The sequence below is a fragment of the Spermophilus citellus genome, assembly GCF_964194105.1.
Source record: "Spermophilus citellus genome assembly, chromosome: 10".
Lineage (NCBI taxonomy): Eukaryota > Metazoa > Chordata > Mammalia > Rodentia > Sciuridae > Spermophilus > Spermophilus citellus.
This window is the reverse complement of record NC_138197.1, coordinates 72,645,428-72,672,937: the sequence shown is the minus strand read 5'-3', so window position 1 is coordinate 72,672,937 and position 27,510 is coordinate 72,645,428. Positions and strand designations below refer to the sequence as shown.

Sequence of the window (27,510 nt, the reverse complement as noted above, 5' to 3'; positions counted from 1 at the left end):
CACTCTACCTCTCATTCTGTCTTTAAAAAAAAAAAATATGTTTTAGTCATAGTTGGACAGAATACCTTTATATTATTTATTTTTATGTGGTGCTGAGGATCGAACCCAGGGCCTCACACATGCTTGGCGAGCGCTCTACCGCTGAGCAACAGCCCTAGCCCGACCTTCTCTTTATTTTTATCATCTGTCTGCCTGGCATATACTGGATGCTCAATAAATGTTTGCTAAATTGTACAGAATTGAATTTCCTAATTCTGTCATCTTATGGAGAGATAGTTAGTAATAGGAAAAGGGTCAAAAGACTGCTATAGTGAAGAGAGCCAGGACCTCCAAAACCTGAGTTCCCATCTTAGCTCTGCCACTTCCTAGCTGTGTGATAATAAACCAGTCACTTGACCTCTCCAGTTCTCATCTCCCTCCTCTGTGAAATGAGGATGATAACTAGAGCTCTCCGGGCTGCCTTGCCCTGCAGATTAAATGAGACACTGTACATGCCTACCACAATGCTTGGTGCTCAACAAAGGAGAGCTTTCCCCAAACTTCTCCTCACAGCCCTACATCATTTTCTTTAAATGAGTACATCATATGGGGACAGCCAGACATCAAAGGCAGCCCCAAATAGCTAGATATCCTTGGCGCCCTTTAGTGCTGGCACAGAGATGTAATTTGGCAGCAGGGAGATCTGAGTGAAGGTGAACTGAACCTAAGTATTTGGTGGGAGTTGGCAGGGCAGGCAGGACGCCTGGGTCCTGGGAGTTTCCATCCAGGGGAAGTCCCAGGTATGTGTGTGTGCGGAGGTGCCAAGTTGGCCCCACCCAACACCCTGGCCCCAGGGGATGTGGGCACAGGGAGAAAAGTGGGTCACAGCAGTGCTGGAACTTAACCCCATTGGTCCCATGACCTCTTTGCCTGCTCCAAAGGAAGCAGAGCCACAAAGAGGCCTTTTCCTTCCTCCAAAGGCATTCCTTTTCTTCAGGAAGAACTGAAGCCAGGTATGGGGTATACACCTGTAATCCCAGCCAATCGGGAGGCTGAGGTAAGAGGATCATTCATTTCTAGGCCTCAGCAAGATCCTTTATGGAGACTCTTAGCAACTTAGCAAGACCTTGTGTCAAAAAGGACTGGGGACGTAGTTCAGTAGTAAAAGATAGCATGCCCCTGGGTTCAATCCCAAGTACCAAAATAAAAGAAATAGAAACCCAACTGTGGGGGCTAGGGCTGGGGCTGGTACCTGGGGATGTAGCTCAGTGGCAAAGTGCTTGCCAGCATACTGAAGCCCTGGAGTAAATCTCCAGTACCATGCAAAATGAGAGAGAAGGAGCTGGGTATAGTGGCACACCCCTGCAATCCCAGCAACTCATGAGGCTGAGGCAGGAGGACCTCGGGTTCAAAGTTGAGACCTTGTCTCTTAAATAAAATACAAAATAGGGCTGGGGATGTGGCTCAGTGATTAAGTGCCCCTGAGTTCAATCCCTAGTTACCCCCCCCAAAAAATGGGGGAGGCTAGGGATGTGGCTCACTGGTTAAGCAACACTGGGTTCAATCCTTGGTACAGGAAAAAGCAAACAAGGAAAAGAAAGAGAAGAAAAGAAGGGTCTGCAACTCTGGTACCTGGACAGGAGGAACTGGAAGCTCCCAGTAAACAGAGGAGAAAGACTCCCCTCCCCCCAGAACCCCTGCACAGAGGTTCTGTGCAAAACATACAGCTATATCCACCCACACCCTAGCTGGCAGACACCTGGAGCACTTGCTTCACACAAACTCCAGGCAACAGTGGAGGCAGACATGCTAGCTCCAGGGAGTGGAACAGGTTGGGGCTGGATCAGTGGGAGGAGGAAGGTGCAGGGTAGCGCAGGCAATGAGGAGAAGGCTTTCTGCCTGAGGAGGCTCTAGCTGAGCAAATGCAGGAATCTTCACCCTGGAGGATTTGCCAGCATGAAGACTTGAGTTCTGTACTATAATCTCAGGCCTAATCCTGTAATTCCTCTTCACTCTCTGTCTTGGTTTCCCTCTTTGGAGCAGGAGATGAAGCCATGAGGGGAATCATTTCAGATGTCCCATATCCTGCTTTAGCCATGAAGGGGTGTTTACCATTCCTCCCTTGTGGAATATTGGATCCAGGTAGAGTGCAGGAATAGAGATCCCTCCTTCTTTCTGGGATAGCAGGCTGACTGATAGCCAGGACCTCAATTCCAGGGCCTTTGCACATACTCTTTCATCATCCCTTTCTCCACTGTCTTCTCACTGTTTCCAAGAAGGCTGTCCAGATCTCCTGGCTGTGGGAAGATGCTCCTTTGCTTCATTTTCCTAGCACCTTATGCCTTTCCATACCTATTATTCTAGTTGCAGTTTTGTGGACTTTTTGGTTAACATCTTACTCCTCCATCAGACCAAGTCTGCAAGGGCCTAGCAAGATGCTTGGCACATAGTGGATGTTTAATACAAATTTGCTAAATTAACAAATGGTGCATGTTCAGGGAAGAAATTCCTAGAGTTGTGTAGGGGTCCTAAAATCATGTTTCAAAAACCAAGGCCTTATTCTATATGGGGATCTGGGCTATGCTGGGGCTGCTAAGGACCTTCCACACACAAACTTGCTCAGTAGGAGTCAGTATGCTGGCAAGCAGCAGAATAGGCTTGGTATGAGGGGTGAAATTAAGCAAGCACTGGAGGCAGGGCTGGCATAAGCCTTGGCACAGACTGGGAGACTGGGAGAGGAGGGGAGGGAGGAGGGACATGGAGAGGCCACGTGTCGTACAAAACATGTTTTCATCTCACTCTCCCTGAGTGCCTTAGTCTCCAAGCCCTTGCAGCACTTCTGTGCCTTAATGATGTCCTTGGAGGTTGTAACATAGCTCCCCCCACCCCCCAGACATCTGCCAGTTGCCTCTAAGCATGGCATGGGACATCTTGTAGGACCAGATTAGGCATGGGAAAATGACCTAGTCAGTGTCCTGATGTTGATGGGAAAGGGGCAAGGGTGAAAAGCAGGGTGGGGCAATAGGGCAAAGTCAGGGCAGTGGGGCAGATTCCCTCTCCTTACAGTCTCTCCTTTTGCTCTTTACTCTGTGATGAGGGAAGCAAAGGAAGCCTGGTCCTAGGGTACCCAAGATATCATTTCTCCAAGTTGCCAGGGTGACAGAGTGGAGCAGCCACAAACATCAAAGCCTAGAAACAGGCATAACCCCGGGGAAAGAGAAATGCCGACAGCCCCCTCCACCAGTTTCCAGAGTGGGAAGCTTCCTCTTCCCAAACCTCCTCCTGGAGTCCCTGGACTGAAAGCCGGTTCTTCTGCAAGATGCGGGTGGAGGGAGGAGAGAAAAATTTGAACTCCTCTTCCCTGCTCCCCGACCTGCTGTGGCTATTTGATTGACTGTCAAACTGCCACAGCACACAGACCCCACTGGTGGGTCTTGAGGAGGGGCGGCAGAACTGTCGGGGCGGGGCGGAGCGTTGCAATCCCAAGGGGCCGGTATAGGGCGGGTCTTCCTGGGCATCGCCCCCTGGATGCTGTCGTTGGCTGGGGACAAGGAGATCACCAGAAGGGAGGAGCTACAGTTACCAAGACGGATGGATGGACAAACGCTCATCGGAGACAAAGACAGAGGCAGACAAATTGACAAACCAAGACAAAGGAGAAGCCAGAGACAAATGGAATTCTACAACTCACTCTCCCCTTGGAATCTACACCAAGAGTTTTGTGCCCTGTTTTAGCTTCTCTGTCCCCATCTTTTACCCCAGTCACATAGTCTCAGCTCTAGTTCTTGGTATCTAGGACCAGTCTCTAAACTCCTCTAAAGAAGGGGAAAAGAAAAGTGGAGAGAGGTGATACCCAGTGGAGACTGTCATGGGGGTGGTGCCTGGGTTTGTGTCAGAATGCCCGTCCACGGAGGGAGTGGTGCCTTTGCCTGGTTCATGAGGACAGGAGACTCATTCACTGCAAACCAAGTTCAGATGTACTGGGCAGGGATGGGGGTGGGGGGATTAGGGCCACATTCCCAAACCACAACTGGGCCCGCCCTCCTTCCCCCAGGCACCATCAGGACAAGGCAGGAGGGGTTAACTTTACAGTCTTTTGGCAGGATCCCTTCGACACAGGCAGGGTGCCATCCCACCCCAGCCTGGACACCAGGGTCCAACTCCCTGACAGCCGCCGTTCCCACATTGCTAAGAGCTGCTCCCAGGGTAACCAGCAAAGTCAACAGCAGCCAGGCCACCTGGGGACGGGACCCTGGAGTACCTATTCCCAGCTCTCCCCAGCTCTGGAGTGAAAGGGAGGGCTTGTCTTCACCCCCAATGACATCTCTGGTCTCCTGAGATAGACATAGCATGCTTCTTCTTTTCCTCTCTCCTTCACCTAACTCTGGCTACCAAAAGTGGCCTTTCCCAGGAGGGAGGATACTTGGTCCCCAAGGAAGAAGTGAGGACAGAGCAGAGTAATTCCTGTATGGAAAATGTGACATGACTCAGGAGCCCATGCCCCAGGTGTTGGCCACCCTGGGAGTGTTGCTGGGGAAGGTTCCTTTGGGCTAGAACCTAGACTAGCCCCTATAAAGTTTCCTTTCTCCTCTTCCTCTCTCCCAACCTCAGTCCCTGTGGGAGCCTTTAGGGTCTGTGCATAGACCTTGGACTTCAGATCCCTTCTTTTCTCTGGTTCTGTGCTCAGCAGAATAGAATGAAACTGCTGGGTTCCCACTCTAGGTGAAGAGTCAGTCTGTGATGGTCAGTTGAAGTCTCACGTGTGTCCCATCAGACACAGACACTGATTCTGGGCTTCCAGAGACCCACAGTCAACAATATTCGTGGCGCATCTACCAGGCAGCCAGGCAGGCCTGGAGGGCTGAGGCAGACACGCCCTCAGCCTGGGCTTTCTCCCTCACACCCAACCCAAGGCTCCTCCCACTCCCAGCTACAGATCATCCTGCCTTTCTCCCACTGCTCCAAACCAAATCCTAAAGGTGGGGACAATATCGGCAGCAAGGGACCCAAGTGCTCCAACTTCTGAAGTTTATTTCAGGCAGGGTGAGGAGGAGGTCTATGAACCCATGTCTCAGTACCCCTACAACCCTCACTAGTTAAACCAGTTCTCTCCTGGGGCAAAGGACTGCGGAGGCAAGGGGGAGACCTGCAGGTGGAGGATAAGCAAAGGGTAAGGATATCAGCTTCAGCTCCAGCATACTTCTGCCCCATCACTCACTCCACACTTAGGAGGACGTGGACACAGTCCCCATTGCTTATCCTGGGAGGTACTAGACACTGGCCTTTCAGAACACAGCCCGGCCAAAGACAACTCATCTAGTCCCCCCAAATGGCAGAAAGGGGAAAAGCGCCAGAGAGAAAGGGCTGGCATCACGGGGTTGAGGACACCGACCTCCCCTGCCAGCCTTGCCCGGCCTCCTTGGGGATGGAGCCAGGGAAGCCCAGCAAATGGGAGGGGCACAGACCCAGGCGTCCAGGGCCGCCCCGCCCAGCCCCCTCACCCAACCCCCCGCCCCCCAGCCCCAGGGCACCGAGGAGGGAGCCGGGCAGGGGCAGGCGGCAGGGGAGGGAGGAGCGAGGGCGGGAGGAGGAGGAGGGAGCCGGGCAGGGAGGGAGGTGGGGGGGGCAGGGAGGGAGAAAAAGAAAGAAAATATTTTCCGTGTCCCCGCCTGCAGAGTCAGTGTGCGGTTTGGGAGAAAATGTGTCGGATATTTTGGGGCGGTCACGTGGGCGGGCGGGCTCCAAGAGGCCCCGGGACAGTCCCAGCCTAGAGCCGTGCCCCCCCTGGCGCCCCCCATTACTGCGAGCCCCTGACACCGCGACGCTCCTTCCCGGAGACCGCCCGACGCCGGGACCTCGGGGCTCCGCGGCCTCCCTTCCCCGCCCTCCCCCTCCAGGTGAGTCAGGCGGGGAAGCCGGCTCGCCCGCCCGCCCGCGGACGCCCGGGTCCTCCGCTGAGGTGGGCTGGGGGCGGCGGCGCTGCGCAGCCACGCTGGTCCCTTCCTTGCCGGGGCTGGCCAAGCTGTCTGTAGGACTTGAGGGGCCTTTCTGCCCCGACTGGGGTCAGCTGTGATGTGAGAAAGGAATGGGAAGATTTTAGAGAGGCTGGGGATGGGATGGGTTATCTGCCCTTGAATTGGGTGAGTAGTGCAGGGAGAGAGTTTGGGGAAGAGTCTGCAGGCAGAGGGGCATCTGCCCTTCTCTTGTGCTTGGAATGTGAGAGAAGACTGGGATTCCCTCCAGTGGGAAGAGACAGAGGCCCTCCGGGCTCTAAGGGGTGGATTTGATGGTTCAAGCTGGTGAGTTCCTCCTTCCCCAGTAGAATGGCACAGCTTGGACATCAGAAGGGCAAAGAAAGGTTGGCTTAGCAAGTGGTCTTGGCTGCCTGGGTCTAGGAGTTGGAGGGAGGAGAGGGGCCTGTGAAATTTCCTTGAACTGCCAGTGCAGGATTCCCTGTAACAAAGTGGGGGATCCTCTGCAGTAAGGGGAGCCCAAATGGAACAAAAGAAGAGCAGGAATACTGGAACAGGGAGCCAGGAGTCCTAGTCTTGGAGTCCCATTGACGCTGCCTTTCTGTCTTCAGCACTTACAGCCCAGTCCCCTCAACCTGACCCAATATGTAGGAGGGAATCTCTACAGGTGGCCAGAGGGTAAGAATATACACGCTTGGTGATGATGGTTGGGACTGGGCAGGGAAGCCTGAGGAGGGGTCTATATGGCAAGAAGCTGAAATATTTGTCCCATTTTAGGACTTATGTCCTGGGCAGCTGGGATACAGTCCTGAAATCTGAGGTAGCAGCCCTTAAGATCACTCCTTAAATGTTGGGTTGGGGTTGAGGACTACAGCCAGTGTCCCATATCCTTGAGGGAAGTAGAGAGAAGACAGGGGAGAAGGTGGGGTGGAAAGTGTGTGCAGGGTGCCTGGAACTTGGGTATCCCAAATAGACAGACAGACACACACACACACACACACACACACACAGTGGTTTAGAGCCTGGTAGGCAGTACAGGGCACTCCCCCCAAACCCGGCACACCCCCACCCCTGGCTCAGAAAGCCACCTAACTGGCACCTCCAGTTCCCCCCCTGCCCCACCCTGCCCGTGCCCTCCGATGCCCACACACATTCCACTGGCATTGCCTGCCTGCCTCCTAGGCACTGCCCCTCCCTGGGGCCAGTGGGGTGGAGGGAGGGCACCTGGGGATGAGAGGTGGAGACTCAAGGGTCTGGACTCCCCCAAGAGTGGCATAGGGCCAAGGAAACTAGGCCCACTGCTGCCTCCTGGTGAGTAGACAGAAGGCCCCAGCTAAAGCAAAGGATGCCTGGGTTCTTTGCCCAGCCTGGAGATGGGGTCATGGAAAAAGGTGGTCGTGTTTATACAGAGGGGAGGGGGGGCAGCGGGTGGAGAGCAGCCGACAAGAGCAGCTTTGTTCCAGGCTCTGGAGCGGGCAGGGCAACAAGGAGACACCCCCTTCCATCCGGCAGCCCCCTTCATCCATGCCCTCCCCTCAACTCCACCTCAGCTCTAAGAGGCAGCATTGTAAGAGCCCCTTTCTCCTAGTCAGTTGCCCCTCCCTCTATCTGAGGTGGCATCTGGAGGAGAGAAGTGTTCTCTCCTTTCCACAGGTCCCCCAAAGAACCAAGCATCTAGGGCCCTTGTTTAGGATTTCCTTTTACTTTGCACTGTCTTTAATTCCTTGCTGTCTTCCTCTACCCTAATTGAAGACCTTCTCTTCCCTTCCCAGCCTAGGTAGATAGACTGATGCTCAAAGAGGGGAGGATTCTCTGTCCCCTTCTTCTATTCAGTGGATTCCCAGGGCATTCTCTGAGGTAGTATAGGAGGAAGTCCAGGGAGAGTCGGCTTGTCCTTTGCTCTTTTATAGCCTCCTTCCTTGGTGAGAACTAGGAGTCTGAGCATCCCTCTGTGGGACCCCCTGCTGAAGTTCTCTATCCTACTTTTAAGGTCTGTTTCCAATCTCTAGGTGAGTGACAAAGATAATGGGAGTTGAAGCAGAGAGCCCCATCCCTAGTCTAAGCAGAGGCTGGGGCAGCTGGCAGAGGGGGGTGGGTGGGTGCTCTGCTAGCCTCTTACCCTTGGCATTGGAGGGGTTAATCCACCTGGAATGCGGCCCAGCCTGTTGAGCTATGGCCCAGGGGCCTCAGGGGCCCAGGACTCCTGGCTCCACCTGGGCTTAACCAGGGATGAGGACCTTATGGAATTGGGAAGGAAAAGGAGGGGGAGCCTAGGGGCTCAGAGCTCAGACTTTTAGGGCCTGATGAAACACTGGCTAAAGAGTTGAAGGGTCCTGGGGGTATGGGTCGTGCCTGGTGAGGTACAGGGTCCGCTTAAGCTGGATAGGATAATGGTGTTGGAGGCTGAGTTCCTGTAACCTCCATCACAATTTACTTAGGGCTTGAGGCCAAGGTAGACAGAGAAGGAAAGAAAGAAAAAGAGCAGAGGTATAAACTAGAACTGAGAGGTATTGGTACTAGAAGCAAATACTGATGGAAATAGATGCAGAAAAGCCTCTTGCCTACCTTTGTGCCTGCCACCCCGTGGGCTCTGTGTGTTTCATTCTTTTGGTCCTTCTCTGTCTTTCTTCCTGTTATTCTATTATAGTTCTGGCTGGTAGAGTTACCTAGGCTGGGGTGGACTCTCCCTCCCCAGCCCTTCAACTCCCTTGAGAAGTAGGTGGTTCTAGGGCTCCTGGGAAAGCCAGCCTTTCCCCTTCCAGAGTATCAGGAGAGGAACCACCTGCCAATCCTGAGATTCCCATTTCTCCCTCTCCCTGCTTTTCTTCCTATTTCCTGGGTTCAGGTTAAAAAACTTCTTGAGCTGGGACAGAGTAACTAAAACGCCTGTAATCCCAACAACGGCTTGGAAGGCTGAGGCAGGAGGATCGGAAATGTGAGTTCAAAGTCAGCCTCAGCAGTTTAGCAAGGCTTTAAGCAACTCAAGGAGACCCTGTCTCTAAATAAAATACAAAAAGAGACTGGGGATGTGGCTCAGTGGTTAAGTGCGCTGAGTTCAATCCCCAGTACCAAAAAAAAAAAAAAAGAGAGAGAGAGAGAGAGAGAGAGAGAGAGAAAAAAAAAGTGTTGGGGATGTAACTCAGTGGCAAAGAACTTGCTTGGCATTAGCAAAGCCCAGGGTACAATCCCCAGTACTTCAAAACAAATAAACAAAAACAAAAAATTTTAGGTGAAAAGCTATGTTTGAGGGAGAGGGTGCAGAGAGAGCTTTCAGAAATAGGCAGCCCAGAGATAAGAATGAAAAGGAGGTGGAGCCGGGCTAGGTGGTACCCACCTGTATTCCCAGCTGTAATCTCAGCGGCTCACTGGCTCACAGGCTGAAGCAGGAAGATCCCAAGTTCAAAGCCAGCTTCAGCAAAAGCCATGCGCTAAGCAATTTAGTGAGACACTGTCTCTAAATAAAAAAAAGATACAAAATAGGGCTGGAGATGTGGCTTAGTGGTTGAGTGCCCCTCCTTGAGTTCAATCCCTGCTACCAAAAAAAAAAAAAAAAAAAAAGAAAGAAAAAAAAAGAGATGGAGAAGCAAAGTAAACTGAGGACAAGGAATTTTTTATTTTGTCTTGGCAGTGCGGGGGCCTTGTGCAAGCACTCTGCCCACTGAGCTATACCCAGAACAAGGAGTTTTGGGGCATCATAGTTGTCACATAGTGGTGGTCCTTCAATATCCATGATTTGAAGGAGAGGGTACAAGAGAAAGCTTAAGGATTGAGCAATGATTGGAGACAGAGAAAGATTTAGAAGGGGAAGGAAGAAGGAATATTGAGGAAGCTAGAGAAGGAAGGAAATGATTAAAAGAAAAGTATGGAGGAAGAGAAGATACTAAGATAAATGATATATTTACATAGCCCTTAGAATGTGCTCTGTATTATCCTAAGCATTCTACACATGTTAAATTGTTGAATCCTCACAATAACCTTATTGTGGCTGGCCTCTGTTTTTATTCCCAATGGCATATGAGGAAACTGAGGCAGAGAGATTAACTAACTCATCCAAAGCCCCACAACTAGCAAGTGGTAGGGATGTCAGTTCAGTAGTCTGGCTCCAGAGTCTGGGCTCCTAGCCAGGCACAGTGGTACACAACTGTAATTCCAGTGACTATGGAAACTGAGGCGGGAGAATCACAAGTCTGAGGCCAGCCTCAGCAATTTAGAGAGACCCTGCCTCAAAATAAAAAAATTAAAAAAAAAGGGGCTGGAGATGTAGCTCAGTGCTAAAGGGTTCTATCCCCAGTACCAAAAAATAAAAATAATAATTAAAAAACAGAATTCAGGGGTTGTAGCTCAGTGGTTGAGCACTTGCTTTGTATGTGTAAGACACTGGTTTCCATTCTCAGCACCACATTAAAAAAATAAATAAAACAAAGATATTATGTCCATCTACAATTTTAAAAAATTAAAAAATAAAAACAAAAAAGAGTCTGTGTTTTATTGAACCCAGGGGTGCTTAACCACTAAACGTATCCCCAGACTTTTTTATATTTTTTAAATTTTGAGACTGGGTCTTACTGAGTTGCTGAGGCTGACCTCAAACTTGTGATCTCCCTTGTCTCAGGCTGCCCAAGTCACTGGGATTATAGGCATGCACCACCGTGTCCAGCTAAACTCAGTCATTTTTGGTGGGGGAGGTTCCAGGGATTGAACTCGGGGACATTCAACGACTGAGCCACATCCCCAGTCCTATTTTGTATTTATTTAGAGACAGGATCTCACTGAGTTGCCTAGCACCTCACTTTTTCTGAGGCTAGCTTTGAATTCGACATTCTCCTCAGCTTCCTGAACGGCTAGGATTATAGGTGTGTGCTACTGCACCCTGGCTAAGCCCAGCCATTTTTTAAAAATGATATTTCGGTGAGGTAACACAAGCCTGTAAACCCAACAATTCAGGAGGCTGAGGCGGGAGGATCACCATACTCTTCTCTAGAAAGGTGAGGTGTAGGGCTCCAAAGTTACAACAGAGATATGTTTGTGGGTTTTTTTTTTTTTTTTTTTTTTTTTTTTGTTTTGTCGTGCTGGGGATGGAACCTAGGGTCTCATAGATACTAGGCAAGTACTGTACCTCTGATCTATAACTTCTGGCCTGAGAGTTTAAATCTCTGTGCCACCACTTATAGCCATGTGATCTTAAGCCAGTTATTTAACCTCAGTTTCTCATCTCTAAAATGGGAATCATAATTCCTACTTCATGGAATTAGTGTGGTATGAGGGTTAAGTCAGATGTCCAGCCCAGCTGTGTGTTTTATGATCACTTCTCAGTCAAGGAGGCCTCTTCACCAGAAGTCCTCAGACTGTTAATTCACCTTACAACCTGTTTACTCCTCCCTGGAACTAATCTGAAGAGTTTCTCAGAGCCTGTACAATTCCCTCCCTTCCCTCTCGACCACACAAAAGGGCCCTGAGCTAGGGCAGTGTAGGCACTGCACTGAGGGCGGGCCATGGGGCTTGGGACCTCAGAGTGATCACTCTCTCATCTTTCTTTCTCTTTAGGATCCTTGGAGACCCAGTGGGCAGGCCAGGCAGGGTGGGCACGGAGCCTCCCAGGCCAGGGCAGTGGGCATGGGCGGGGGCTGTGGCTGAAGACTACCCCCGCCCACTGCAGACCCCGGGGGACTCCCACATCGCAGCTGCCATGGCTACCAATAAGGAGCGACTCTTTGTGGCTGGTGCCTTGGGGCGTGGATCTGGCTACCCAGGGGCAGGCTTCCCCTTTGCCTTCCCAGGGGCACTCAGGGGGTCTCCACCATTCGAGATGCTGAGCCCTACTTTCCGGGGCCTGGGCCAGCCTGACCTCCCCAAGGAGATGGCCTCTCTGTGTGAGTCTCAGGGATTTGGGGGGATAAGGGCAAATGGAAACAAGAGGGTATCTGGAGGGTGGAAGATGTAGAACACTGGCATCCCTGTTAGGAAGGTGGGCGGGGACCTAGAGAGAGAGGGAGCTGGGTGAAAAGGTGGAGGTGTGGTCCAACGCAGTAGTGGAAAGCAGTGAAGAGCAGTAGTGGTGGTGAGGAGGGGGTTTGGATGTGGACTGAAGGGAAATGTTTGCAAATGAGAGTTCTTCTGTTCAAACAGGATGGTGAAGTAGCAGGTCTAAAATCAAGAGGTCTAAACATGGCCCCTGTCTGTCATCTAGCAGACGGAGCACCTTTGTGTGGACAGCCCCTGGTGCAGTCTAGTGTAGTCTGAGGCTGCTGCCTGCATGCAGTTGGAAGGATGAGGGACCACACTGGGAAGTCAGGGGATCTGGGAGGCCAGTCAGTTGGCTCTGTGATCAAGAGGTAAGATTGTTTGGAGGCTGCAAAGGGAGGAAAGAAACCTAGTCACAGATGCCTAAAGATGTGTGGTATCAGGAGACTCTTCTGTTAGGTTCTGGAGAGATTAGAATCAGCCATGAAAAAAGGTGTACCATAAGCCATCCAGAGAGATGGAGGGGGTGTTCCAGAAGTATCCTCTCCTCCAGCCACATGGTTCTGGACTCCTCCCCTCCCTCCAGGTCTGGCATAGTGCCTGCGTGCTGTGCAGATCTCTGCTTGTCCCCCAGGCTTGCCTTCTTTGGGTTAAGCCTTTGAGTGCTGACAGCAGGCAAGGCTTGGGCTTCCCCTGCTTCCTCAGGGACCCCTCTCTGCCCACTTGGTCATTGTTCCTCTTGGCCAGACCATTACAGGTGAAGGTGCCCATGAGCTGGAGGGTGGGCTACAGTTCTGAGGGGTAAAAAGTCAGCAGGTAAGCTAGTGAAGAGACGACCTCAGTTGAAGAGAGGGGAAGGTGACTGGAGGAGAGAGAAAGAGAAAGGGAGGCAGGTGAGAAGAGACACAGCCTTTATAGCTGTATAAGCTTAATAAGCTCAGAGGCTGAAGTGGAAGAAAAGGGTCCTGCCCTCAGGAGGGAGCACTGAGAGGATTGCGTATGCACTAGACTGGACTGACAGCTCCTCTGGAGTGTGCTCATTTGGAGAAGATGTGTGTATCCCCAACCATATGTAGTTATGTGTGTGCAGCATCTCCCTGAGACTCTGCTCATGTACAGAATTCCAGTATGTGCAACAAAGAGTCAGTGTGAGGAGAGAGGAGGTATTTAATAGGGCCGCTGACGGTGTGTCTGGTGTTTGGTGAGGTCTGCCAGTGGCATGTCTGTAGTCCAGCAGGACTTATTGAGTAGCATGCAGGTGAATGAGAGAGCACAAAGCCTCCTTTTTGGAAACTTCAACTGGGCTTTCCCCTACCTTATTTTCACCCCATGAATCTGTCCTAGGGATTGGGGGAAGTGGAAAGAAACCACCCTCTCTCCCTGTGAATGTACTTGTAGAAAACCATACAACTATATCTCTGGGGACTTGATTTTTCCACATTTTGGGAGAGGCAACTAAAGGAATTGAGGTAAAGGGGGAGAGGAGAAAGAAAACGAGGGTGGGAAGAATGCTGAGAGTCAATGGCCAGTCCCCAGTGACGTTGACTGTTGACTTTTGTCTCTGTGTCCTGAACACATGGAGGCCAAGGTCAGGATGTAAAGGGAGATCAAGGTAGGGGAAGGGGCACCAACCCCAAAGGCTTCTCTGAAGTAGTGGGGCTGAAAGGAGAAGTCTGAGGGAGGAGCCACAACCAGGGCAGGTAGCTGGGGAGGGTGCGGCCTGCATGGAGGGACAGGCCTGGGCAGGGAGGTGGCAGGTGGGGTAGGGAAGAGAGGAAGGCTTGGGTCCAGACAGCTTGTGTGGGGGTGGAACACACAGATTCTAGTGCTAGTACAAGGGAGATGATGGTATTTGGGCTCTCAGAAACCTCCCATGGGAGAATAACTGAAGGGCAAGAGTGCCATCTCTCATTTCTCTGACATGCTGTCCCTTTTGGCTAGGGCCATCTAATAGGGAGGGATTAGAGTGCTAAATCTGATGCCCAAACCATCCTTACCTTGAGTCTGCCTCTCTCATCACTCTTTTACCCTCTGGATCACCCTCTCTCTCACATAGAATGAGGAAGGAGCCTGAAACTTCTCCCTAGGGCTGACTCTCAGATCTTTTTGTAGAGTCTCCCTGCACCTCAGGGACATCCTTGTTGAGTCTTGCTTCCCTTCTTGGGGCTCTCTTCTGGCCTCAGTGGGTGAAAGAGAACTTAGAACTGTACAGTGGAGGAGGGGAAAGGTGAGGGGAGCATGTACTGCTGAGATAGAGGCAAGCATGGGCCTGTGCGCATGGAAAACAGAAGGCTGTGTGTGCGCATGCGTACCACACATGCATATGCATGAAATGCATGGTGTCCATGTCCCCGTGTATCTCTCTGTTTGTGGACATTGTGTGTTGTATATTTGCTTTATCAGGACTACAGGGAACAGAGTGTGCTGGGAGGGAAAGTAGGGAAGGGAAGCATTGCTCTCCTTCCTGTCTTGAGGAGATAACTGTGGTACCCGGAACCTGGATATTTTTCCTTTGAACCTGGTGATAATTGCCCTAGCCATGGGATCACTATCCCTGGGGAAGGGAGCCACATGTGGGGAAACTGAGGGCAAACTGGAACAGAGAGAAAAGGAGTCCTACTGAAAAAGGAACTGAAGAAGGACCCCCAGACCAAAACAAGATGAAGGGCAGCTACACAGGCAGAAAAGTTGAGGGTCAGAGAGAGCCAGGCACTGGGAGAAGGAGCAAGGAGAGCAAGCGGGTGGGTAAAGGTGGCGATAAGCTAGGCGGCAGCAAGGCCTCCTCCAGGAAAAACCCCAGTGACTGCCTCCTTCCCCTCCCCTACTGGTCTCTCCTCCTCCGGCTCAGGCTCCAGCTTCAGGCCGACACAAACGGGGCTTTGATTGCAACAGGAAACCTCTCTGGCGGGGGGAGCTGGGCAAGCCGCCGCTGCTGGGGCCCAGGCTGCACCCCCCTCTCCTGGCCCCCTACCCAGTCCCAGCCCCCATCCTGCCCAGCGCTCCTCACATCCTTGCTCGTCCCTTATTCACACCTCCCTATCCCCTCCTTTTTCTGCTGCCCCCTCCTCCTTCAAAGACCCCTCCCATTGCCCTTCAGGTGGGACTCCACTGTTAGGACTTACCCTTCTGGGCGGAGCCTGCTTCCCTTTGAAATGCCCCTTCTTTGGTTTTTTGAGGGAGGATTTTGGAAGAAAAGGAAAATTTAGCATGAGGGATTCAGAGCCAGAGATCCTCAAGCCTCAACCAGAAGGTGGCAGGGTGGGCCGGGGTAGGGATGTATATGGAGTTAGTTGTCCTGGGTTCTTCCCCAATCTTGGCCAAACTTGTCCTTGCCAGGGTGGTAGGGCTGATGGGGAGACCTTGCTAGGGTCTGAATGCAAAGGGCCTTGTAAGTGTGTGAGGGGTATACTGTCTTTGCCTCTGGGGCCAGGCCTTTGTGGGTATCTAGCTAGGAGCAGGGGTGCCCTGGTGGTGGGGATCATAGGAAAGGGGTGAGTCAGGCAGCAGCCCCCCCTCATACTTCCACCAGGCTGGCGGAGAACATCTGGTTCCCATGAAATGCTAGAAGGCTAATGGGTCTAATTGCTGCAATAAGGGGCTGGGGAAACCATGGGGAAAAGAGGGGGCACTAGATCCCCCCATCTTGCCTTCTACCCAAGGCTATACTGCCTATCCAGAATGGGGGGTTGGGGTTGATGAGAAGAATGTGCCTGATACCCACATAGCCTAGATCTAAGGCCCCTTCTCCCTGCAATGTCTGGGTAGCACACACAGATGGGGTGGTGAGGAGTGGGGTGCATTTGGTGAGGAAAAAGGGGGGCTGTAGAGGACTCATGGCTTCCAGGAGCCCTCCTCCCCCTCCTCCGGTGCCCTCCTCCCTCCCTCCCTCCCTCCCTCCCTGTGGCCTGGCCACTTCTGGTTCTAATTACCAACCAGGCAGGCCTGACTTAATTGGGACCTTTCAGATTTCGGAGGGGAAAAGGGGGGCGGGAGGGACAGCTGACAGCCTTAAGTTGACTAAGCAGGGCTCTTTCCCCTTGTTTTGGGGGTACCCCCCATTTTGCACTTTTTTTTTTTTTTTGCGCTGGCAATATTCTGATTCAGAAGCCCATCCCCTCTTTTTTCTTTTTCATTGTGGGGATGGACTCAGAAATGGGGTGTTTGAGGTTGAAGCATGAAAGGGGAAGCTCACCCTGGGTTGGAAGAGCCCCGCATTCCCTCTCCATTCCTGCTTCAAGCCGCGCCCCCGACCCTCGTCAGCCGTGCCATCTCAGCCCCCCCTCCACAATTCAGGCCCTACTTCACAGCCCTGCCCCCCTCAGTCCCTGGCAGCCACCCGGGCCCCTCCCCCGCTCCCGCCTTCCCTGCCTACTCTGGCACCCCTTCCTGTTCTTTATTCTTCCAACAGGCGCCCCACTCCTGCAGCACCCCAGTGCGTCCCCCCACCCGGTACAACAGATTCTTGGAAAAACGTGCCCCGCCCTTGCCCAGCCACAGCCGCCAGGCGGGGAAAGGGGTCGGGCCGGGTGCCGCTCCCGCTCCCCCGGCGCTCCCCGTGTGAGCGGCGCTGACAGAGCCGGCTGGGCCGGCCCGCCGGGCGGCCGGGCGGCCGGCGGGCGGGGCGCGGGGGAGGGGGTGGTTTCCGGGAGTCGCTGCCGCTGGCGCTGTCCCGGGGCCAGGGTCCCCGATTCGGCCCGGCCCAGCAAGGGCAAACTTTTGACGTGGCCAAACCCCCGCCCCCTAATCCCCATCTCTGTCCGGCGGGAGCGCCCAGTGCCGGAAGGGGCGACTAAGGGAACAGTGAGGCGGCCCTTGAAACTCAGAAGGGCACGTAGTGTGGCGCTGAAGGGAGGAGGGGGCAGTTAACTGTCTATGGTGGGGGAATAAATGACCCTGAAAATAATGATCAACAGCGTAGGGGGCATTGACCCTTTGGGCACCTGGCACGTTAGAAACTTGGGGGGATTGGCATTTAGGGGGCAGTTTCATCTAAGGCGCAGTTGGCCCGGTATGGACAATTTTGGGGTAGTTTTGTGCTCTGAAAGTGAAGTTAGATTCTAAAAGAGGGCATTGAGAGAGGCAGTGGAGGCGCTCAGGGAGTGTCAGTCGCGGGATGGGGCTTCGGGGACTTGAAGGGAGTCGGCCCAGGACGCAGCGGAGGGAGGACAGCTTAGGCTTGGAAGGGTGGACTCTCCGCTGTGCTGGAGGGGGCGGAGGGGGGGGACTCCGCAGCGGCTCTGGCGACGGCCTGGGCGGGGCGGGGCGGGGCGGGGCCGGGTCAGAAGGAGGTGAGCGCGCCCGGCCACCCGCCCCGAGGGGGGTTCCCGGAGAGTTCACGGCGGGAGCGCGCTCCGGCCCTTGGACCGGGGGTGGGGTGAACGGGAAGGAAGGAGGAGGCAGCGCGCGCCGAGCCGCAGGAATGTACGGTTCGGCCCTGAAGTGCGCGCGCGGAGGGAGAGGGAGGAGCCAGGCCTGGGAATGAGGGGGGGTGGAGGTAGTGCAGGTCCTCTGGAGAGCTGCAGCGTGCGGAGGATCTCCACGTTCTCCTCTCCCAGTCATCCTTAACACCCCTGCCTGTATTAACTTGTGTGAAAAAGGAAGGGTTGAGGAAAGCGGGAGAATCCTATGAAAGGAAATGCGTGTGCATGGTTTCTCCACTCCTTCCCCCAACCCCGATCTGGGCACGCGCCTAAGTGCAAATGCGTGCAAAGCTTCCAGGCTGTGGAGAAAGAATATTTACAAGCATTCTCCCGAGCCACATGGGTTTGCACAAATGTGTGCACCTATGAATTTGTGTGCGTGCAGACATGCATGTGAGCTATTGCATTTTTGCAAATGCGTGCTGCCTGCCAAGATAAATGCATGAGTGGATGGCTGTAGGTCTGAGCAAGGGCGCGCGCAGCGCAGCGAGTATAGTATGTGTATGTGTGAGCGCTCCTAGCTCTGCTCATCTTGGTGCCCGGCCCCCTTCGCTCTCCAAGCCCCACCCCCCACCCTTCCAGGCTTTGCTTTTACAAAAGGTCTCCCCAGTACTAGCTGCTGAGACGCCCAGAGTGAGCGGGACCCAGCTGAAGCGGCAGCCCGGGCTTTGCGCCCCGCCCAGTCCCTTACCCTTGCTGGGGATCCCCCTCTCCCCCGCCCTCCCCTTACCCCCCATGCAGCCCAGCGCCCTATGCTAGCCTTTCCCCCTCCCCCCCTCCAGGAGCGGGGCGCCGCCGGGGGAGGAGGGGGAGTCGGCTGCGGGTCCTTGGTGTTCTAGCACCCAGCTTCCCTCCAAGCCGGGTCGCGATGTACGACTGCATGGAATCGTTTGCCCCGGGTCCGCGACGGCTGTATGGAGCGGCCGGGCCCGGGGCCGGCTTGCTGCGCAGAGCCACCGGCAGCTCCTGTTTCGCCGGACTTGAGTCTTTTGCCTGGCCGCAACCCGCCAGTCTGCAATGTAGGTACTCGAGCCCGGGGGTTGGGTTTGGGGTGCAAGAAAATTTGAGGCTTACCCTTTCCGTGTGTGAAGGTTGGAACTGGGGTGCAAGTGGAGATTCTGGTCCTTTCTATGTGAAGTACTGTCCCTTTAAATGCGGGGGCTTCAGCGTCTCCTTTGCGTGTGTGCAGTAGTGTTTAGAATGTGTGCAGTTTATACGGTGGGTGATTAGCTAGGACTTGTCCTTGATGCACTCCAGAGTTCCTGGAGATAGGGAGAGACCGAGGTGTGTTGGTAGTTTATGCCTCCAGGTTCTGGTCCAGGTTGGATATGGCACCTAAAACCACGGATGGCATTTATAATGTCCATGTGCGAAGTTGGAAGTGTAAAAAATATTATTTGCAGAGCGTGTGACTCCCTGGTGTGCGCCTTGCGTTGGTAACGTGGGTGTGGGAGTAGGGGGTCTCAGCGCACTGTCGCTCTCAGACTGTGTTGGCAGATCTGCATGGCCCTGTGTGGGGATGTTTGTGGCGTGAGGCTGGGAGGGTGTGTGCCCCTGTGTGGCTGCGGGGGCGGTTTTGGAAAGTGCTGTGTCCCAGAGTGCATCCTGTGTGCCCTGCGTGTGGAGTGCTAGGGGTTATGCATGTAAGAGGGTAGGATGTGGGCTCTGCCCCCCCCCCACAGCTTTTAAAAAGAAAAAAAGCTTGAAAACGTTTATTGGGTTGTATGAGAGAAATAACTTTTTCAATGACTCCAACACACAGCAGGAAGCGAAAAGTTTAAAGCAAAGTCTGGGTGTGTGATGGGGGGGGGGTGGCCTGGAGATGACAGTAGCAGGAGAATGGCACGACTAGAGTCCCCAAATATCCACCTTCCCCCACTGTGAAATGGAAGATGCCAGGCGTGGGGCCCTGGAACCCCTTTCTAGAGCGGTAATAAAAAGCTGGGGACTGAGAGGCAGTAAAAATGAAGTCCAGATGAGAGGCGGCTTTGAAGCCTGGGCCGCAGTGCCTGGCGGGGGTAGGGCGTGGGGAGGGGCCGGGAGGAGAGCCTGGAGCACCCCCCAAATTTACCTGGGGCTGGGACTGCGCTCGCAGTCCGGGTGCGCTGGGCTGGGGGACCCGGGGCTTGGGGGCACGCTGGAAAGGGGCGGGCAGCAGGCGGGGCGGGGCGGCTGGCGCAGGGGGAGTGCGCACGCCGGGTCACCGAGCCCCGGCCAACGCGCCTCGCTCCTTGGCACTCGGCTGCGCTGTTTACAAGTTCAGATTTTTTTTTTTTCTTTCGTCTTTTGGTTCCAGGGCAGAGCTGCTCAGATTTAGCAACTGGGAAACTGGAAGAGGGAGGTGGCAAACAGGAGACCGTACTTTGGGTGGGGCGGGGCAAGAATTAAAGAGTGCCATTTAAAGGGTGGAGAAAGCATGGAACTATTGCTTTGCACCAAAGCTTTGTGAATTGTTAAGCTTCTCATTGTCCAATGGGATGGGGAATTGGGATATGTTGAGGGGGATGTTTTGAGGGGCAAAGAATCTTCCAGGAGGGATTTGGAGGGATGGGGGCTGGGCAGAGGACCCAATCCTTATTCAGGCCCCTGAAAGCCCCTTGGACTACGCAGGCAGGGTGTTGTTGCATTCAATTTGGACTAATAATTTTGACCTCTGGGATCCTGGTGGGTTTACAAAGCCGGTCTTAGACCTGTCTCCACGCAACTTTCAGAGAGGGTTTAGAGAGGGGAGCACTGTGTCTTTGTGCAAGCTTCCAGGCTTTGGTGTCCTGGTGCTCTGCTGGCAGGCTGCTGTGTTTGGTGGTAGAGCTGTGCACTTGTAAATGTGTAGCCAAGTGCTGGGTGTTGTGTGTCAGCCTTGTGACTTGTCATCCACTCCACGGTGTGACTGGAGTTAGTGCCTGAATGCGGGTTTGTGAGTTCCTCTGTGCCAGGATCGGGGCGGGGTTAAAGGAGCCCTTGTTAATATGTCTGTCTCTGTGCCCTGTGTGGTGTTGGCCTGTGAGAATGTGTATGTCTCCTAGGAGGTGTGTGCTAGATTGGGAGTCTAGGCTACTCAACTTTGGGCCTCGCAGCTGGGAGCATTTACAGCCGGTTATAAAGAGTTTGTTTGAAGCTCCGCTCAGCCTGGCCAGGAATTTCCTCAATTTCAGCAATTTGGGCTTTAAAAGGAGAAAAACACAGAGCCCACCCCTGCCTCCCCAGCAGGGGCCCCTGCCCAGCCTTAGAGCAGCATCCCTGGTGGGGTCTCAGCCCTGGGCAGAGAAGGGATAGACCTCATTTGCTTCCCAGCTCTCCACTTGCAGACTGACCTCAGAGCCACTGGACTGAACTTTAGGGTTGGGGGATATGATATGCTAGAGGGGTGTTGAGAGAATGGTGACAGTACCACTTAAATGGGAAAAGCTGCCCCGGGGTGGTGTCCCTGGGGCCCCCAGTCTTATAATTGGCTGGCGCTGCCCCATGCCAGTCTGACCGCACCCAGGCCCTTGCGCAAGAGGAAATGAGGCAGCGCTCTGCGGGCAGGGAGGGTGGCAGCACCGGAGAAAGCACCACCCCACGTACAGGCTTGTGGGCAGGACACTTACCCCTGGAGGACACCCGGGTGGGCGGGGGTGGGGGGTGGGGGGTGGGGGGTAGGGGGTGAGGGGAGGTCCTGAAAGGCATTCCATCCCTCCCCACATCTCTCAGCACCAGTCTCTCCTAGAGTCCCCCCCCCCCCAGTTTTGAATAGTCTTCTGACACTCTTCTCCCCCTCCCTTTTTTCTTTGGGGAATCTCACTCCAGCAGGATTCTTATGCTAATTTTGTGTGTGTGTGTGTGTGTGTGTGTGTGTTTTGGGGGGTGGGGAGGGCTTCCTGCCTGTGGGGCAGTTGTAGGTGGCCTGGAACCCCTGCTTAGGACAATTCTTCTGTTCTTCTGGCTGCACTGGGGCAAACTTGTGACCATTTGGGCTCAGATTGTTAGGAGAAAGGTGTTCATGAGGTGGGTTCATGTGATACTCCTTAGGGAGGTGCTTGAAATAATTTGGACCCTCCAGGTTTAGGTAATAGGTCCTATAGACTGAAAATATTACAGATATCCTGAGCCTCTGCAGATCAAATCAGCCACATACTCAACAGGATTTACTCAGCAGCCTCCTGCACAGAGTGCATCCTCCAGCTTGTGAAATGCAATGGGGTACTTTCAGAGGCAGTTCTGGATGAAGACAGCTTGAGAGAGGGTCCAGAGATAGTTTCCCTCCCCCATTAGCTCTGTTTACCCAACGTCACCAGACTCTCCCCAACAGCTTCTAGACCTGAGAAATTTGAGCAAATACCTCTGTCTCCTGCCTCAGCTTCTGCAGCTCATGGCCACTTAAGTCTAGTCAGAGCACCTGAGAGCCGTACCTGCACCATGAGCTGGCATTGTGGCACTGAGCCCATTCTGTCACCTCTCATGGCTTCAGTTCCTTTAGGTGTGAAATCAGGCCTGTCCTCTGACTTACTTTCCTGACACCTGTACTCTCATGGTCCATGGTCTCAGGGACTTCTGGAGAAAAGGACTTTGGTAGTTATTTTGGGGGCTGAGGTTGCGGGGAAAGATCAAGAATCACCTGTACTACTTGAAAGAAATGAGATCCTGTTCTCATTTCGGAGTGTCCCAGCAGGTCATCCAGCCAGTGCCTGCTGTAGGTGGCCTGTTATTGTCTTACCTGCCCCCACATCAATTGCCATCACCCCCACCCCTCCAGAGGGAGGGTGGTAGGAAGCCAGCTACCTGAAAGGATCTTCCAGAGTGACAGAAAGTCATGAGAAGTCAGAGTTGCAGGGCCCTAATTCTTCTACCCCACCCATATTATAATAGGGGGAATCAGAGGCCCAAAAAAGTTAACTTCTAGGACGGCTTTGGTCTGGAATTTGGAGAATTGAACAGCATCATGTAGGGCTAGGGCTGGCATTATTGTGGAGGAGCTGTGCAGGGGTGGGTTGGTGATGGCTATCACCAGTGGCCAGAGGGAGGAGTGGGCATGGGGGTGGTGGTGATAGGGAGGCTTGGAGGTCTGGGGGGCCCTCCCCTGACCCTCACATCACTGCCCCCACAGCGGTGGAGACACAGAGCACTAGCTCAGAGGAGATGGTGCCCAGCTCGCCCTCACCCCCACCACCTCCTCGGGTCTACAAGCCCTGCTTCGTGTGCAATGACAAGTCCTCTGGCTACCACTATGGGGTCAGCTCATGTGAAGGCTGCAAGGTGTGTACATATGGGGTGAGCTGATTGGGGATCTCTAGTTACCTGGGACCCAGGTGCTGTATGTGAGTAAGCGTGTGTTGGGAGAGGGGCTATTTTGCATATAGGTGGTTAATAGATTGGGGCAGGCCTGGGGTATTCCCAGCACCCTGCTTCATTGACAGTCTTCTTTCCCCCCAACTCCAGGGCTTCTTTCGACGCAGCATCCAGAAGAACATGGTGTATACATGTCACCGTGACAAAAACTGTATCATCAACAAGGTGACCAGGAATCGCTGCCAGTACTGTAGGCTACAAAAGTGCTTTGAAGTGGGCATGTCCAAGGAAGGTAGGCTCCTATCACTCACTGGTCTGGACAGAAGCAGTCCTGTCCTGCCCTGTGGTTTCTTGTCTTCCCTCTGGCCACCCGCACTTCCCTGACCTCTGTTGTCTCCTCTCAGACCAGTCCTATTTGATTAGCTCCATTTACCCAAGAGGTTCTACCCTTTCCCATTCTCCTCTCTTCTTAACCCTTCCTTTGTTTTTTTTTAGTATTTATTTTTTAGTTATTGGCAGACACAACATCTTTGTATGTGGTGCTGAGGATCGAACCCGGGCCGCAAGCCAGCGCGCTACCGCTTGAGCCACATCCCCAGCCCCCCTTCCTTTGAATTAGTCAATGGGTATTGGGGTTTCACATTCTCCCTGCTTCTTGGGGCAGGGGAGTGGGCTTCCCTCTGATGGTTCACTCTTTTCTGCTGTTCCCAGGACTGAACCTGAGATGGATCTGGGGTGGCCCCTCCTTTCCATCCCCCCCATTGTGCTGCCAAGGCTATAAGTGGATATCCTGCCGCCTGCATATCCTGCCCCCCCTCCCCAGCTCCTGCAGGGTGACAGGAAGGGCAGGATGGAGCCGAATGGCCTGGAGAGAGAGCAGGGGCTGCAGGCCCTGGGTGGGGCTAGGGAGAGCCAGCCTGGGAATAGGAACTAACATATGAGATAGGGCAACTGAGGCACTAATTAGGGTGCCAGGGAATAGCTATTCATGGTAGGGACTGAGTACATTAAGTTAGGGTGAGGGAGGACATCTAAAAGGAGTCCCTGATCGTTCTGACCCTCTCCTTGTGCCTCCACCCCTAAGCTGTGCGGAATGACCGGAACAAGAAAAAAAAAGAGGTCAAGGAAGAAGGGTCTCCTGACAGCTATGAGCTGAGCCCCCAGTTAGAAGAGCTCATCACCAAGGTCAGCAAAGCCCATCAGGAGACCTTCCCCTCGCTCTGCCAGCTGGGCAAGTACACCACGGTGAGGAATGAGCAGAGCCCCAATGAGGGCAGGGACTGTGCCTTTTGGGAATGGTTAAGGGATGTGTAGGAGGCCATGGTCTGGTACTAGGGACAAGGAGGGCTACAGCAAACAGAGGAGAGAGCTTGGGGTATTGGCAGAGAGAAGGGAACTTTCAGGGTAGCCTTTGCATCCTAACCTTCTCTTCCCACGCAGAACTCCAGTGCAGACCACCGGGTGCAGCTGGATCTGGGGCTGTGGGACAAGTTCAGTGAGCTGGCCACCAAGTGCATCATTAAGATAGTGGAGTTTGCCAAGAGGTTGCCTGGCTTTACAGGGCTCAGCATTGCTGACCAGATCACTCTGCTCAAGGCTGCCTGCCTGGACATCTTGGTAATTTAGGCCTATGGTTCTTGCCTTAGCCTGACCCTCATTTGTAACTTTCAATGATTCCTTGCTTCGAAAAGATTACTTTATCTCCCCCAAAACCATTTGGGACTCCCCACATCTCCTCTACCCAAGCTCACGCTTTCCTTTACTTGACTTGGGGCCTTGCACATGCTACACAAGCAATCTACTACTGAACTATAGTAGTAGACTTTTATTTCGAGAAACGATCTTGCCACATTGCCTTGTTGGCGGTGAACTTGTGATCCTCCTGCCTCAGTATCCTGATTCCCTGGAATTACAGACATGTGTCACCATACCTGGCAACCCAAGCTCTTTTTGTCTTAGGCCCTGCCCCTAGGACCTATTCCTAGATTTCTGGAGGCTCTGCCTTCTCCTGCCTTCTGGGGGGCTCCCTCAGATCCTCCTCCTCTCTGCTTTCCTTCCCATGCCTGTTCCAGGTTGCATTTTTTGGGGATCTAACTTCTTCATTTTCCATTCATTCCCTCTTTCCCTGTCCTGTATGAACCCCCCGCCCCCACCCATCCACTTTTGCTACAGCACTAACTCTCCTTCTGCCCCCACCTGCAGATGCTACGAATCTGCACAAGGTACACCCCGGAGCAGGACACCATGACCTTCTCTGATGGGCTGACCCTGAACCGGACCCAAATGCACAACGCTGGCTTTGGGCCCCTCACAGACCTCGTCTTTGCCTTTGCTGGGCAGCTCCTGCCACTGGAGATGGATGACACCGAGACAGGACTGCTTAGCGCAATCTGCCTCATCTGTGGAGGTGCGGAGGCGCCCCCTGGCGTTTGCTCAGGCTCCTTTCCCACCATATTCCACACCTGATCTCTGGCCAGGTGGGAGGTCTTGGTGGTCTCTTCTTTTGGAATTGTTGTCCTTGGCCCCAGACACAGACTTAGATCCTGTAAAACTTCCTAGCAGCCTCGAACATAGGACATAAAAAGGGAGAAGAGCCAGGGGGAGCTGAGGAGCCCCTAAATACTGGTGTTGAGATAGTGATCTGGCTGGATGGATTTACCAGAGAAAGCCCCTTGCTAAACAGGAGAAGGCATAGGGATTAGAGCAGGAGAGAGATCCTGGTAGGGCTCAGGAACAACAGGAGAAAGACTGATGGGACAGTTTGGGACCTAGAAGCAACAGGGCAGGACTGATTGGGGATTAGAAATGTGTCACTGTATACTCATCCTCTCTTCCTTTCTCTCTCACTCCATTGTGTTTGTCCTCATAGACCGCATGGACCTGGAGGAACCTGAAAAAGTAGACAAGCTGCAGGAGCCATTGCTGGAAGCCCTGAGGCTATATGCCCGGCGCCGGAGGCCCAGCCAGCCCTATATGTTCCCAAGGATGCTTATGAAAATCACCGACCTCCGGGGCATCAGCACCAAGGGTTAGTCATGAGTGAGCCCTCCCTGTCTGTGTTCCTAGAGCTGCAGGTCTTCTAGGTCATACAGCTGGACAGGCAGAGACAGGAACAGAGTGATTGAGAATCAGGTGACTTACATTAGATTCTTAGTTTGGCCACATACATCCTAGTGAGAAGACTTTAGGCAATTTTAAAAATTTGTTTTTGCAGTGCTGGGGATCAACCCATGGTCTTGTGCATGTTAGGCAAATGTTTTACCACTGAGCTATACCCCTAGCATCTCCTTTACTTTTTGTACCTTGTTTTGATGTTTGTAAACTGGATTATGCTTACTATATAAACTAACTGTGAGGACTAAATGATTTGGTTCTCAATGTGTTTAAAAATGTGAACTAAAAATTCACTACTGAACTGGGCACAGTGGCACACACCTGTAATCCCATTGACTTCAGAATCTGAGGCAGGAGGATCACAAATTTGAGGTCAACCTCAGCAACTTAGAAAGATCCTGACTTGAAATAAATTAAAAATATATATATATTGGAATGTAGTTCAGTGGTAAAGTATCCCTGGGTTTATCCCCAGTACAAAACAAGGGGAAAAAAAAGAAAGAAAGAAAGAAAAGGAAAATACAGTTCAATAGCTCCCAGTACAGCCGGATGTAATCCCAGAGGCTCAGGAGACTGAGGCAGGAGGATTGAGAGTTCAAAGCCAGCCTCAGAAACAGTGAGGCACTAAGCAATTCAGTGAGACCCTGTCTCTAAATAAAATACAAAATAGGGCTGGGGATGTGGCTCAGTGGTTGAGTTCAATGAGTTCAATCCCCATACCAAAAAAAAAAAAAAAAAAAAAAAAAAAAAAAAAATTAGCTCCCAGTACAAAAAAAGTAAAGAAAAGAAAAATATAGTTCTATAGTGGGTCAAGGTCATTACATAACCTGTAATCTCAGCAACTCAAAAGGCTAAGGCAGGAGGATCACAAATTCCAAGCCAGGCTCAGAAACTGTCCCAAAGTAAAAAGGGTTGGGGATGTGTGCCCTTGGGTTCAATCCCCAGTACTGCCAAAAAAGAGAGAGAGAGAGAGAGAGAGAGAGAGAGAGAGAAAGAAGGAAGAAAAAAAGAAGACATCCTGAAAGAATGAGACAAATGGGCAGTAGGTATGGCAGAGAAGACCAGGTAGGAGTTCCCAGACCAGGCTGCGCATGCCCAAAGGAGAGTCATGGGCCAGTTGAGAAAGTTTAAGGAGGCAGCCCCAAGCACCATGTACTTCTACCTCTCTGAGCCTCTTTGCTTCTCCCTGTAGGAGCAGAAAGGGCCATTACCCTGAAGATGGAGATTCCAGGTCCAATGCCCCCACTGATCCGAGAGATGCTGGAGAACCCTGAAATGTTTGAGGACGATTCTTCGCAGCCTGGTCCCCAGCCCAAGGCTTCCAGCGAGGATGAGACTCCCAGGGGCCAGGGCAAAGGAGACCAAAGTCCCCAGCCTGACCAGGGCCCCTGACCTCCCCCTCTGTGGGGTTGGGCTCCAGGCAGCAGACTGACCATCTCCCAGACACCACTAGTGACTGGGGGAGGACCTGCTCTGCCCTCTCCCCACCCTTCCAATGAGCTCCTTGTTTTGCCAAAGTTTCCAGGGGTGCCTCTGTGTTCATCCCTTTTCCGCTCTAACTGGCTCCCTCTCCAATCCTGGGGGGCTGCCCTGCTCCCAACCAGGAGAGAGGACGGAGGGGGTGAGCCTGGGTCTGGACTCTAAAATCTCAGCACTGCCCCTCAGATGCCAGTGTCCTAGGCTCTCCAGGGCAGGAGGAAGACCCTTCCATACCATAGCCCCTTCCTCTGCCAGGTGCTTGGGTTCTGGGAGCAAAAAAGGAACACTAGAGACCAAAAGAAGGGCAATGGGGGGAGGGG

General features: G+C 53.0%; 1 protein-coding gene across 6 annotated transcripts; it reads left to right on the top strand.

The window, feature by feature from the left end:
* Positions 1-5,505: 5,505 nt before the first annotated feature.
* On the top strand, positions 5,506-27,476 carry RARG (retinoic acid receptor gamma). Of its 6 annotated transcripts, XM_081310405.1 has the most exons (11): positions 5,806-5,876; positions 6,563-6,629; positions 7,862-7,960; positions 11,496-11,821; positions 22,416-22,564; positions 22,748-22,889; positions 23,682-23,842; positions 24,038-24,214; positions 24,800-25,004; positions 25,467-25,625; positions 26,904-27,476. In XM_081310405.1, the coding sequence occupies exons 4-11, from the start codon at positions 11,638-11,640 to the stop codon at positions 27,101-27,103; spliced, it is 1,377 nt and encodes a 458-aa protein (XP_081166531.1). In that variant the 5' UTR covers positions 5,806-5,876; positions 6,563-6,629; positions 7,862-7,960; positions 11,496-11,637; the 3' UTR covers positions 27,104-27,476. The 6 variants fall into 6 exon arrangements, with proteins under 6 accessions (XP_081166530.1, XP_081166535.1, XP_081166531.1 ...); XM_081310404.1 differs by lacking the exon at positions 7,862-7,960 and having other exon boundaries at positions 5,506-5,876; XM_081310409.1 differs by lacking the exons at positions 7,862-7,960; positions 11,496-11,821 and having other exon boundaries at positions 5,783-5,876.
* Positions 27,477-27,510: the final 34 nt, after the last annotated feature.